The sequence below is a fragment of the Aquarana catesbeiana genome, linkage group LG02, assembly GCF_042186555.1.
Source record: "Aquarana catesbeiana isolate 2022-GZ linkage group LG02, ASM4218655v1, whole genome shotgun sequence".
NCBI classification, from domain to species: Eukaryota; Metazoa; Chordata; class Amphibia; order Anura; family Ranidae; genus Aquarana; species Aquarana catesbeiana.
This window is the reverse complement of record NC_133325.1, coordinates 339,147,473-339,160,921: the sequence shown is the minus strand read 5'-3', so window position 1 is coordinate 339,160,921 and position 13,449 is coordinate 339,147,473. Positions and strand designations below refer to the sequence as shown.

The window sequence follows — 13,449 nt, the reverse complement described above, 5'->3', positions numbered from 1 at the left end:
TTACTGTCTTGCAGATAACTACACATGCATTTAGCAGTATGCATTTACAGATAAACAGCTATTTCTCAAGCTGTTCAAACGAGTCCAAAAGTAAAGATACACATCAGATGTAATGTTTAATGTTTTGTCTACATACAAGAGTGCAGATATGGAGTATAGTATTTGTATGTTAATCAAGGGTTTCCGGAGACTATAGAAAAAGATTTATTTAGAAAACAAAATTGAATCCTGCAAAAACATTTATACCACAATACTAAAATATGTAATATTAATAATCAAAATATTAAAATATATCATAGGGAAGGATATGAGCTTTAAACCCAGGAAGGTTTAGTTAAAAATACTGCAAATTTCCTTATTATGACATGTTTTTATATGTTTCAAATTCATTCAAAATATGTACCTCCAACAGGATACAAAGAGATTAGAATCATTTAGTTGTCTGAATCTCTACAAGGTATCTTTTGTGTTTATTTCCTCCCCTCACATGCTTAAGCAATGTGGTCTGGTGGCATGATCAGTTAGTAGATGTGAACTATTTTGACAGTAATATGATCACAGGATGATGGCTACTATGTAATGTGACAGCCTGGTCCAGCTGTTGCCTTTCTTATTTGTATACAATACTGGAATTTCTGCATTAGGGCAGACAGACTGGCAATACATAATGATAGTTGACGTTTTCTTTATTATTTAGAGTTTGTTCATACCAGCAGCCACTGATGTGTACTGGGAGGAACAGTACTACTGTTCACTGTGTATGTTTTTTAAATTTTTTTTTTTATTTTTATAGATGACAAGTTTCATGTAGTTTAATTCACATACAGCTAAATTGTGATGCTGTGGTTTGTGTGGCAACATGCTGCAAGTACTGCATGCATGTGAACTGACTTCATTGCAAACAAGGCAAATTGCATAGATATAAGAGAACAAAACACAATCATGCAAATAAAAATAAGTCCTAACTAAAGCCCCAAATGCCACTTCATATTTCAAATGTGTGACAATTGGGACTTTATTTATGACATTTTTTAATTTGCATTATTGTGTTTTGTTGTTTAATATCTGTTTTCATGTTTGAGGTGTGGAGCGTTTTACTTTTATATGATTGATTTGGCGCTTAAGGTGGCAGGAAGTTATTGCTTTTCAATTGTTTGCAGATAGGAACATTTTGATTGAGTTACACATCGATCAGATAATAGAATCAAAGCCTTAGTAACCTCCATTAGTCTAAAATGAAAATTGATATAAAGTGGTAGAGGCATAACTATCCTACAATGGTGCACAGGGAAGCATGCTGTTCTTGCCCCAGGAGGGGTTGTCTGCTCAAACAGTGTGACTAGATTATGTGACCAGTGATGTGACTTTAGGGGCCACATCTCTGCAATCATCCTAGCTGTATCAATAATTCTTAGTGACAACCCAAGTTTCTTCCATTTCAACTGCTGCACCTGGGCCCCATAGCAGCTGTTGTTATTCCAGGCAAGTTAAATCACATGCTGGTTTCCTTACATATCCCAGGCAATCTACTAATCTCCTAATTTCTCTCAACTCACTCAATTAGAGCCTGTGTCGATGGCTTCAGGTTGACATCATTTTGAGACACTTCAGAGAGCATTTCACCTGCAGTTTACCTGCTTCTGACCTGAATTTAACATGATAAGCTCTGGAAAAAAATGATATTCAAGTATGAATTCTTAACTCAGAAAAGTACCTTATATCGCTCTCAGCCTACTACAAATCTGCAGACCCCTTATTTTTAGTGTTTGGATATCCTGATAGACAGTGGTGTTTGTTCTTGGTGGTCACACCAAACTGTATGTAGGAATGTAGTTACCCTGTTGCTCCCTCTGAAGATGGGCTATGGGCTATGGACTATGAACTATGGCAGGGGTCTTCAAACTATGACCATCCAGTTGTTCAGGAACTACAATTCCCATCATGCCTAGTCATGTCTGGGAATGTCAGAGTTTTACAATGCCTCATGGGATGTGTAGTTCCGCAATCAGTGGACATTATATGATGGTTTAGCCTTTCAAAAATCTCCTCCTCTATTTCCAATTGTGAATTCTGATTTATCTCTTTTGACAATATGGTTGCCTGGTATGAATGCTGTAGATGAATTACTTAGCAGAATGTGTAGTAGTGATACCATTATTATCATCACAGATTTGAAATGTAATAACACTTTTTCAACGGATTTGATGTTTTATTTTTTGACACTATAGTTGTATGGCAGTGGCCCTTTAAAAGTGAAAAATCTTGAAGGGGAGGAGTATTCCCTTTATAAGCATGCCAAGAAGCCCCACTGTACTGTTCTGATGAAGCTCACGGAGTTGAGCAAAATGCATTGACATCTCGGTGTCCTACAGCCCGACACTCTTGCCGCACACATGCAGATCTTTCCCCATTTCACTCCGCATAGCACGGAACTGGTTTGGCATCATGATTATTATACAGCCCCACTGCACACTCCCAGTGTGGAAGAGCTCCAAGCAATACATACCTGGATGAGGTTCATTCCAACTGTGTTATGAAACATAAGACAGACTAATTGGGAGACCCTGTGAGCCTTTTGGTGGTTACATTTTATGGTCACAGATGGACCACTAGAGCAGGCTGTGTGACGGGTGAGATCTTTCTTTGGGACGGTTTGTCCCGCTCTATATCTTTACACTCTACCTTGATTATACAGACTCTCACACCAATATATTGCTGCAGCTTCACACATTATAAATAACCCATCTCCACCTGTATGCTCCTTCATTGATAGTCTCCATGTCTGCACCAATTCCATCTGGGATCTATCTGCACACATCCACATGAATGATTTTTGGACAGTACATCTCCGCTCTTACCATACTGTTGGTTTACTGTGGCTTTTCTTCCAGAATGGTATCTCTGGCTCTGAGTTTGTGACATTTTTGTCTCATCATTTGATTCAGGGGATCTCTGAACTTCATGCTCTCCAGTACTTAGTGTCACCGGATGCCAATTCCCAGACTGTCAAACATCTAGTCACCGCAACAGCTGGAGGGCTGTAGTTTGAAGATCCCTGAACTATGGGATTTTTAGTGTGCATGGAACAGTGTTGGCTGACATCACAGAGCCACTCCAGGTTGGGGAAAGATTGTGAACACATGGTCAGGATCCACCCATAAGCCTGGACCTTCACCTGGCTCAGCCTCTTAGTGAGCCACTGAGAGCCAGCTGATCCTACCCCCCTCCACAGCCTAGCGCTCCAATGAGGGCGGGGGGGGGGCAGAGCAGAGAGCAGTGACTGACAGTCACCAGTTTTCTGCTCAGAGTGCTGAGAACTGAGCGATCAGCAGTCTTTCATTGCTCAGTTCTAAGTCTTAGAGCCTGAGTGGGACAGATGCAACCAATGGTTTGTATGTAGTAAGTATGATTAAAAAAAAAAAAAAAAAAAACACCACAATTGTCTTTGAAGTAGTGAATGTGTATGGATTATTTTTGGACAGTAAGGATATTGTTTAGTGTCACTTTAATCCGCTTCAAGCAGCAGCAGCATAGACTTGTATGAGAATACAATTCCTACTTAAAGCAAACAAAAGCTCATCAATATAGACCCTTAAAAAGGTAAAATAGTGGTGGCATGCAGCACTTCCATGATATATTTTCCATGTTATATCCTTTGGCAAGAGGCTAATATGCAAAATAGTACACAGAACTACTTGCCAATTAAATTTGCAAAAATTTTAAGATGCAGGCAACTGACTGAACCTATTCATACCCCCCAAAACTACAAAACTAAACCATTTTGTGCAAAATTGATCTCCATTGCTTTTTTATTTATTGTCCCAACATTTGTCTTTAAAGCATATCTGAACATACATTTAATATATGACAGCTTACCAGTCCTTAGATGTGATGGCTGCATTAGTTTTGTTTTTTCAAGCTAAGTATAATTTCTGCAAGTACAGAAAATACCTGTTGATACTGATAGAAATCCAGTGTCTTTGTAACTTCTTGGGCAATTAACTGAAATTTTAAAAAATATTATCAGTTTTCACAGTTATCTTATGTGAACAACCCATACATTATGGAGAGGGGGAGTGGTTTGTACTGGCAGTATCACCAGGTGAAAATGCAGGAAATAAAGTCATAAAGCTGCATTAGACCCAAAAACAATATATTAATATATTGCAACATACTAATTCTTGGATGTGTTGGCTGCATTAGTTTACTAATGCCGCGTACAAATGAGCGGTTTTGCCGTCGGAATAAACCCTGAAGGTTTTTCCGATGGAATTCCGACGGAATTCCGCTCAAGCTGTCTTGCATACACACGGTCACACCAAAGTCCGACCGTCAAGAACGCGGTGACGTACAACATGTACAATGGGACTAGAAAAAGGAAGTACAATAACCAATGCGCCACCCTTTGGGCTCCTTCTGCTAATCTCGTCGGAACAGCATACAGACAAGTGGTTTTTCCGATAGTAATTAGTTCCGTAGGAAAAATATAGAACATGTTCTCTATCAAAGCCTGTCTGAATTATCGATGGAAAAAGTCTGATGGGGCATACACACGGTCGGAATATACAATGAAATGCTCCCATCTGACTTTTTCTGGCGGAAATTCTGCTTGTGTGTACGCGGCATTAGACTATTGTTCCTTTATTTTCATCTGATGATCCGATCTGATGATCTGACCAGTAATGCTGCGTACACACGGGCGGACTTTTCGACTGGACTGGTCCGACGGACTGAATCCGGCGGACAATTCGACCGTGTGTGGGCTCCATCGGACCTGCAGCGGACTTTCTCGGTCAAAAATCTGACGGACTTTAGATTTGGAACATGTTTCAAATCTTTCCGACGGACTCGAGTCCAGTCAAAAAGTCCACTCGTCTGTATGCTAGTCCGATGGACGAAAACCGACGCTAGGGCAGCTATTGGCTACTGGCTATCAACTTCCTTATTTTAGTCCGGTCGTACGTCATCACGTACGAATCCATCGGACTTTGGTGTGATCGTGTGTAGGCAAGTCGGTTCGTTAGAAAATCTGTCAAAAATCCATCGAAAGTCCATTGGAAAGTCTGTCGGACCAGTCCAGTCCAAAAGTCCGCCCCTGTGTACGCAGCATAAGTCTGTTATTTTTCAACAGCACAAGCTGTCCAGCAAAAGTAGCAGTACCATTTGCCAGTTACAGGGGTACTTACAATGGTCAGCTTTTATTTTAAAATATAGAACATGTTCTCTATCTAAGTCCGTTTGAATTTTCGATGGAAGAAGTCCAATGGGGCATACACATGGTCGGAATATACCATGAAAAGCTCCCATCTGACTTTTTCTAACCAAATTCCGCTCGTGTGTACGCGGCATTAGACTATTGTTCCTTTATTTTCATCTCATGATCTGATCTGATGATCTGACCAGTAAGTCTGTTATTTTTCAACAGAACAAGCTGTCCAGCAAAAGTAGCAGTACCCGTGCTGTGACAAACCATTTGCCAGTTACAGGGGTACTTACAACGGTCAGCTTTTATTTAATTGTATAAAACCTTCATAAAAACCTTCATAACCTTCATAAAACCTTCCTTCAAAAGGAAAAAAGTTGTTGCTGGCGAGTTCACATAGGAAAATATGCCTAAAAAAGATATATAATGCAGCCAGTACATTTAAGGGTTGGTGAGCTGCAATAAATTACATTTTTGTTTTTGATTACTGCTTTAAACAGCCACCATATGTAAGCTGCAATATACCACATTTTTGTTTTTGGGTTTAGATATCTTTTAAACTTTCAAAGCTCACATCCTCCTTAATCTTGGAAATGTGATGAATCTTGAAACAATTCCAGTTATACACTGATGGTGCAAATGTGTCTTTGCTATTGAAGTGAAACATAGTGGGTGCCACAGTTGCTAGAACTGATTTAATACTGTGATCCAGAACTTTTACTGCACTAGGATGCTACCTGCATAGATTTTGTACAGCAACCTAGTGTTTGTGTGGGCTCCTACTATCTCCTGCAATACAGTTACATGCTGGCAGGTTAATTGGTTCCTGACCAAAATTGCCTGTGTGACTGTTATATGGGTATTTGACTGTTATATGATTAACTTTTCACTACATGGAATGCTTAATGCTTGTTATACTTTTTAATGCCACCCCCATGAGGGCCGCTAGAAGATGACTGACCCCAATGGTTGCCCTGACCCTGCAAGCCTCCCGATACCCCTGACATTCTGGGTTCAGACATATTTTTAAAACGATAATGCAATTACACATACACCAGACAGCGGCAAAGTAAACAAGTACAGTAAAACCTTGGATTGAGAGTAACTTGGTTTGAGAGTGTTTTGCAAAACGATCACATTTTTTAAAATGCTTGATATACAAGTAGTGTCATGTCACAACTGAGTATAAAAGAGAAGAGAGGCGCCTCTAAGTGTAGCAATAAGGTTACATTTAATGAAGGTACAACATTTAGCAACTCACATGGCACATCTAAGTATGCAGGCATCTGGGGTAAAGCTGTCCACATAGCCCATCCTCTGCACCGCCATCGACATCATCCCTTCCACGCTGCGCTCCACGAGCACTTCAAGCCTCACTATAAGATCACTCTTCTCCAGGGTAGTCTACCCTGTCACGATTGCAGACTGTGAATCTCAAGATTTGTCACATTTCCAATATTAAGGAGGGTGTGAGCTTTGGAAGTTTAAAAGATATCTAAACCCGAACACAAAAATGTAGTATATTGCAGCTTATATATGGTGGCTGTTTTACTTTTCCTTCTTTAACCTTCCTGGCGGTATTTCCGAGTCTGGCTCGTGGTGAGATTTCAGTACCAAAAGCAGTACCCCAATCCATGTAGAGATTACTTACCTTGTCCCCTGGACCCTGCGATGTCTCCCCGCTGTGATCTGTGAGCCGCCGTGTCTCGCTCGATTCACAGTGCCGAGCTCCGTTCCCTGTGAGCGTTGCGACGCACGGGGACAGAGTTCGGCGCCAAATTCAAGAAGTAAAAAACACAGTATAGATACAGTATACTGTAATCTTCCAGATTACAGTCCTGTATCAAATAATTACACATCCTCTTTGTCCCTAGTGGTTTGCCCAGTGTCCTGCATGCAGTTTTATATTATAAATACTATTCTTTCTGCCTGGAAACTGTAGATTATCCATAGCAACCAAAAAATGTCCGTTTACGTCAAAAGTGCTTTTAGACCAGCTAGAAAACAGCGATAATAAATTAGAATCACTTGCAGAATTGAGCGATAGTGATTTGTGGGGAAATCCGTCATCAAACACTAAAAGAAATGACAGCAACAATTCTGCAACTGAGCAAATTTCAGTGTTTTTGATTTGATTACATTATTGAATAATTTATTATTATTATTATTATATTCTTTGTTATAATTATTTATAGTTATTTATTATATTATAATTTTTTATTTTGTTTTTCAAACTTTATCATACTACTAGACTCTTGTTTGGACAGATTTAAGTGAGTTATTCCTAAGAATTACAGGCCTACAATATAAAACGCCAAATTTCCGTGCAAAATAATTGTACCGCTTTCAGCATCAAAAATCTGAAATAATCATACCGCCAGGGAGGTTAAAGCAGTAATAAAAAGTAATCAAAAACAAAAATGTAATATATTGAGAGCCAGTGGTGTGGAGGACGGTCTATGTGGACAGTTTTACCCCAGATGCCTGCATACTTAGATGTGCATCTTTTAATCATCAACCATGTGAGCTGCTAAATGTTGTACCTTTATTAAAAGTAACTGAATTGCTACATTTAGAGGCGCCTCTCTTCTTTTTTATACTCTGTAGCTCCTGTTGGATTTTGCTTCTAATACCCTTGTGGAGGCTTCCACTTGTGGATGGACATTTTTTGGTTACACAACCTATCACATTGCTATAATATTTTTATAGGAACTGAAGGACTTAGGAATAAATTGTTGTGGAATTAATCATTTGAGTTTCCATTATTTCTTATGGGTAAATTTGATATACGAGTGCTTTGGATTACAAGCATGTTTCCGGTACAAATCTTGCAATACAATGTTTTACTGTATTTTACTTAAAGGAGAAGTACAGCCAAAGCTTGTTTGACTGTACTTCTCGCATGGATCACAGGAGTGCAATTTGTTTTGCACTCTTGTGACCCGTTTTCAGCAGAGAGCGGGCTGAAGTCCGCTCTCTGCTGATGTCACAGAAGTTGGTCCAGGCTCCACGCCATCTTGACCATGGAGTCGGGATCCACCAGATCCCTGGACTGATGCCCGGCTCAGCCTCTCAGCGAGCTGCTGAGAGGCTGAGTCAGCTGCCCCCACCCCCTTCACAGCCCAGTACTCCAGTAAGCGAGGAGGGGGCAGAGCAGAGAGCTGTGACTGACAGCCTGCAGCTCTCTGCTCGGGGAGCTGTTAGAACCGAGCGATCGGCAGTGTTCGATCACTTGGTTATCATTGTAGAGACGCCAGGGGACAGATCCAGCATCAAACTGATGCTGCATCCACCTAGGTAAGTATGATTCATAAAAAATAAAAACCCCAGACTTCTCTTTTAAGATTATTTAAGCAGATAAAACAAAAAAGAATGGCTTAGGTAAATATTTTTTTCAGTGTTAAACTCTGGCAAATATAAAATGGGAATGCACTGCAAAGAAAATTATAACAAGCCAAACCATAGTAACCAGTAGATTCTGAAAGAACCTATGACCCCAGGTATAAAATGGAAGAGAATGGCCTTTTATGTCAGACTGCTCCCTTCAACTCCTGATGGCACAATTATAGAACAACAAGTTACAGGGAATGCAATACTTAATCTCTGAGAAGAGTTCCCCTTAATGTGTGCAGCTATTGTGCACAGAGTCCTTTAGGTGGGCGGGGGAGAAGGGAAGAGTGGAGAAGTCCTTGTGATGTAGATGTTCAGTGTCTTCAGTTAGCTCAACAAGGGCTCAGAGGGATTGCTGTGCAATGGCATCTAGCAACTGAAAATAGCATGTGCAAAGTGTTTCCTTTTGAGGCTTTAATGTGAAGAGATGGAATAAAGGTATCTGCATGCAGTGCCTTTGTACGGTGTACAGAGGATGGGCTTCTGCCCACTCACCAATCCTGATGACACCAAGGCTCAAGGGAATAGGAGATCCCGCATTAGGCTCTGAAGGATCTGCAACCAGAGAAGGGTATCTGGCTGCACACCTTGTGATGCTGGGATTCAGTGGGGTCTGTATCAGTGACAATGGGAGTGACCCCAACAGTCATGCAGCCGATAGGGAGCTGGCGATGGTGGATCCACTCGCTCACTCGTCTGAGACTCTTGACACCTCCTAGGCTGTGCCACCTGCTCGCATTACTCTGAGCGTCTGGGTCCCTGCTCTCAGCTGAAGGCTGTGGTCCCAAGAGAAAAACTCCTTCCCAGACCAGGCCATATATGTTCTCAATCAGCATTCTGCTCTCTCTCCCAGCTGGCTGGAACTTGTAGTCTACAGCAGTCTGGCTCGTGTGCAAATCCTGGCTCCTTGGACCACATATCCCAACATCCCTTGCTCTCAGCTGTGATCTCTGCTCGCTCTGCATTCAGGAGATGATTACACAGTGTCCATGCTGAGCACTAGAGGGAAACAGGCTCCTGAAGCTGATGTTACAGAATGTCCCACGATGGCACAGGCAAAGTTAGCCAGCACCTGGCTACATATTATTATCACCTATCTCTATTCATATAAAAACTCACGAGTGGTTGGCATTCACCAGGCTTTACAATTAGCAGATAGATGATGATTACATTTAGGGCTATATTTTGAGCTGATGATATCCTAAGCATAGAGAATAATTTTTGGGGGGTATTTGCCATCTTATGAGCTCATTCCATTTTTCATAACTCACTAAATGCATGGAAGCCTATATGATTAGTAGGGGAAAACCAGCACAAAGTAATAACACTATAAAGGTTGTTTACTTTTTATGAAAGTAGACTTTAAAAAGAAAACTCTTCTTGGATCACTTACATGCACTCTCTCTCTCCAATAAACCTACTGGCTGAGACCTAAAGAAGTTACTTTTTCTGAGGTTACAAAGTGACTATACTTAGCACTGCAACTCAGTGTAAAGAACAAATTTCCACTTTGGTGTACAAGGGTAGATTGATGCTTCTGCTACATGGAGAGTTCAGAATCTGTTGATTATATGGTAACCAGGCCTAGGTGATAATAAGTCTTGGTGATGCATTTGTGTCCATGGTTCCATGCAGAGCAAAACATTGGGGGTTATTTACTAAAACTGGAGCACACAGAATCTGGTGCAGCTGTGCATAGAAACCAATCAGCTTCCGGGTGTTATTGTGAAAGCTTAATTGAACAACATGAAGTTAAAAGCTGGTTACTATGCACAGTTGCACCAGATTCTCTGTGCTCCTGTTTTAGTAAATAACCCCCAATTGGGTGCTCACCATTATTATTGGTTGACTTTATTGATTTGTTGCTTTATAAATGCAGGATGGGGCAGTAAGCCAAGTTTAACTTGGTCAAGTAGGAAGGAAGATCTCACACAATGAATAGTAAGAGATCTTATCATTTTTATCTGAGTCAAGAGAAAAGAAATTGATGTCTCAAGAATCAGGATTATACAAAAGAAATGTATATTCAAGAATTATGGTCATGATTCTTATCACTCAGTAGTTACCCAAGATAAGATCCAACAAATGTTTCATATGCTGCTCGAATTTGTCACATCTGCCTATAGTCAGCCTTAGGGAGTTATAGCCTAGCTGGATAGTCTAACTTCATCAAAAACATTTGGGCTGCTGTAAAGTTATTTTTTTAAATGATTTCTGTGCCCATAACCGAGGGCTCCTTCTAATGCCGGGTACACACGGGCGGACTTTTCACCTGGACTGCTCCAACGGACCGAATCCGGCGGACAATCCGACCATGTGTGGGCTCCATTGGACCTGCAGCTGACTTTTTCGGTCAAAAATCTAAAGGGCTTTAGATTTGGAACATGTCTCAAATTTGTCCAACGGACTCGAGTCCGGTCGAAGAATCCGCTCGTCTGTATGCTAGTCCGACGGACGAAAACCCACGCTAGGGCAGCTATTGGCTACCGGCTATCAACTTCCTTATTTTAGTCCGGTCGTACGTCATCACATACGAATCCGTCGGACTTTGGTGTGATCGTGTGTAGGCAAGTCCGTTCGTTTAAAAGTCCGTCGGAAGTCCCTCAAAAGTCCGTTGAAAATCCGTCGGAAAGTCAGTCGGACCAGTCCGGTCGAAAAGTCCGCCCGTTATGTAGGGGCATAACGGGATCAGGAAGGAATCCCCCCCCCCAAAAGGGATCATAGGCACATTTTGACTGTTCTTTCAAAAACTTTAATACTTTGGCTAGCTGTGCTCGCAGAAGTTTTGTAAAGCAAGGGCAGAAATCAATGTCTCCACCGTATTGTCACCAACATTACATTTGGTTACAATGGAAAATAAGAACAATAGGGTGCACAAATGGAGGCGCCTCCTTATATAGTTCCTCAAAAGGTATTGAAAACAATAAGAAACCACAAAAAACAGCAAAAAACAATAAGCCATATCATTTCAAACCAGCTGCCCATCCGAAAAGTGTAAAGACACCTTGTATAGGTATACAAGGTGTCTTTACACTTTTCGGATGGGCAGCTGGTTTGAGTCTATATGGTTCATTGTTTTTTGCCGTTTTTTATTGTTTTCAATACATAATACCTTTTGAGGAACTATAAAAGGCAACATCCCCATTCATGCACCTCATTCTGGTTTGCATAAATATGAAGAATGACTGAGCTGTAATGACTTGTCGTTTCTACCTTCTACTGGTGCAGTTAATACTTTTTCCTTTAAAGATATGTTTTCAGGTTACACTACTTTTATGAAGGGCATGGTTCTCTACTTAAGGAAATCTCTATCACAGTAGTTGTTCTACCTCCAGGGCAAGAAAGCAATGACATGCGAAAAACAGACTTCACACTCCTGCTTTTCAGGGCAGCAGAATTCCTGGATCCTGCTGCTGTTGGCTTACTCTTTATGAAACATCTGGTAGAAATTATTTGGGTCTCTGCATCCGTTTGCACCTGCTCTCCTCCCCTCTGTGAAAATAATAAATGTGTGACTTATAAACAAATACGCAGCAATTATGGTGGTGCAAAAACGTGCTGCTTATCTATCCAATCAACTGTTACTTCCAGTGCATGTAACCGCACACTGAATATTTGTCTACTGCTCATTTCCTGCCACTTAAGGCAATTGTCTACTACTTACAGGACTTCCATTTAATCCTGCCCAGGACCCAGCCAGAGCATTGGCACACAGGAGAAAAATCACACACACAAGGCATCACTTAAGATGACAAGAGCCAGACCTGCAGCATAGCTTTACAGAACCCACAGTGTTTATTCTAGGATGGAAATGCTCTTGCTAAATAACCATTTAGGTATGCTATGCAGTACATTTACAAAACATAAAAAATCCTGTAAACTTTTCAGTGTGTGTAGTGTCGGTAAGGGAAACTATTTAGTAAATAGTTTTTAGGAAGTTTCTAAACTATAAGGCATTAGAGCAAATTTAAATTGAATGTGAAATAAAGACTCAAACCATTCAATTCTGACAGATCCCCACTTTGCATTAAAAAAATTAAACCATTTCAGATTAAAAAAAAAAAAAAAAAAAAAAATATATATATATATATATATATATATATATATATATCTAATACCCATGTGTTGAGACAATTACTAATTGACACGTACCTTGAAAACTCTGCAAACCTGCTTGCAGCAGGGGTAAGGTATGCACCTACAGTTATCCAAAGCAGCAGCAACATGTCTGAGCTCAGCACACATCCTGGAAATCTCATTTTAGAATGATGGGTACCAGAAGATCTTTTCTTCTTCCTGATGTGTCCTATTTCATTAACTCTTATCAGGCGTGCTCCTTGTACAATGAGCTAGTCCCTAGCAGGCTAGTCTCTCCATCTCTGATGTTGGTGGAACAGCAGCACTTCAAGCAATGAGAAGCAGTTCTCTTCTCTGGCTTGTCTTTTGTTGGGTGTAAGCTCTGCCTTTTTCCTGCCTTCAGCAGCTGCATGCAACACTTGGCTGTAGTGAAATTCCAGCCAGTCTGCCCTTGCACTCATTGATGACAGCGCAGGAGGTCGGTGGGTTGTGACAAGACTTTACATTGGGAGGAGTGGGCTGCATATACTGTGAGCGTTATTACATTTAACCCCCAGGCTCCCACAACTACCTAGACAGAGAATGGCATGAAACCTGTAATCATACTTTTTAGTTACTTTTCAACTTTCTGTTCCTTTAATTTATTTATTTGTGTCAGCTTTTACATCATAGAATTCTATGGGCTAAACAGAATAAATAAACCTGTATGTCAGGTACATCTCATGCTTGAAATAAAGTGATACTAAACTCTGGTTTAAAAAAAAAAAGAATTCAACTAT

The 13,449-nt window shown here is 40.6% G+C and overlaps 1 protein-coding gene across 2 annotated transcripts in view; it reads right to left on the bottom strand.

The window, feature by feature from the left end:
* The window catches only part of EGFL6 (EGF like domain multiple 6), a 137,433-nt gene extending 124,344 nt beyond the window's left edge, over positions 1–13,089 (bottom strand). The window contains exon 1 of one of the 2 annotated variants that reach the window (XM_073614862.1): positions 12,746–13,089. In XM_073614862.1, coding sequence (XP_073470963.1) covers positions 12,746–12,852 — 107 coding nt within the window. In that variant the 5' untranslated portion in view covers positions 12,853–13,089. The remainder of the gene's footprint in view (positions 1–12,745) is intronic. The other variant, XM_073614861.1, reaches the window with a different exon arrangement.
* Positions 13,090–13,449: the final 360 nt, after the last annotated feature.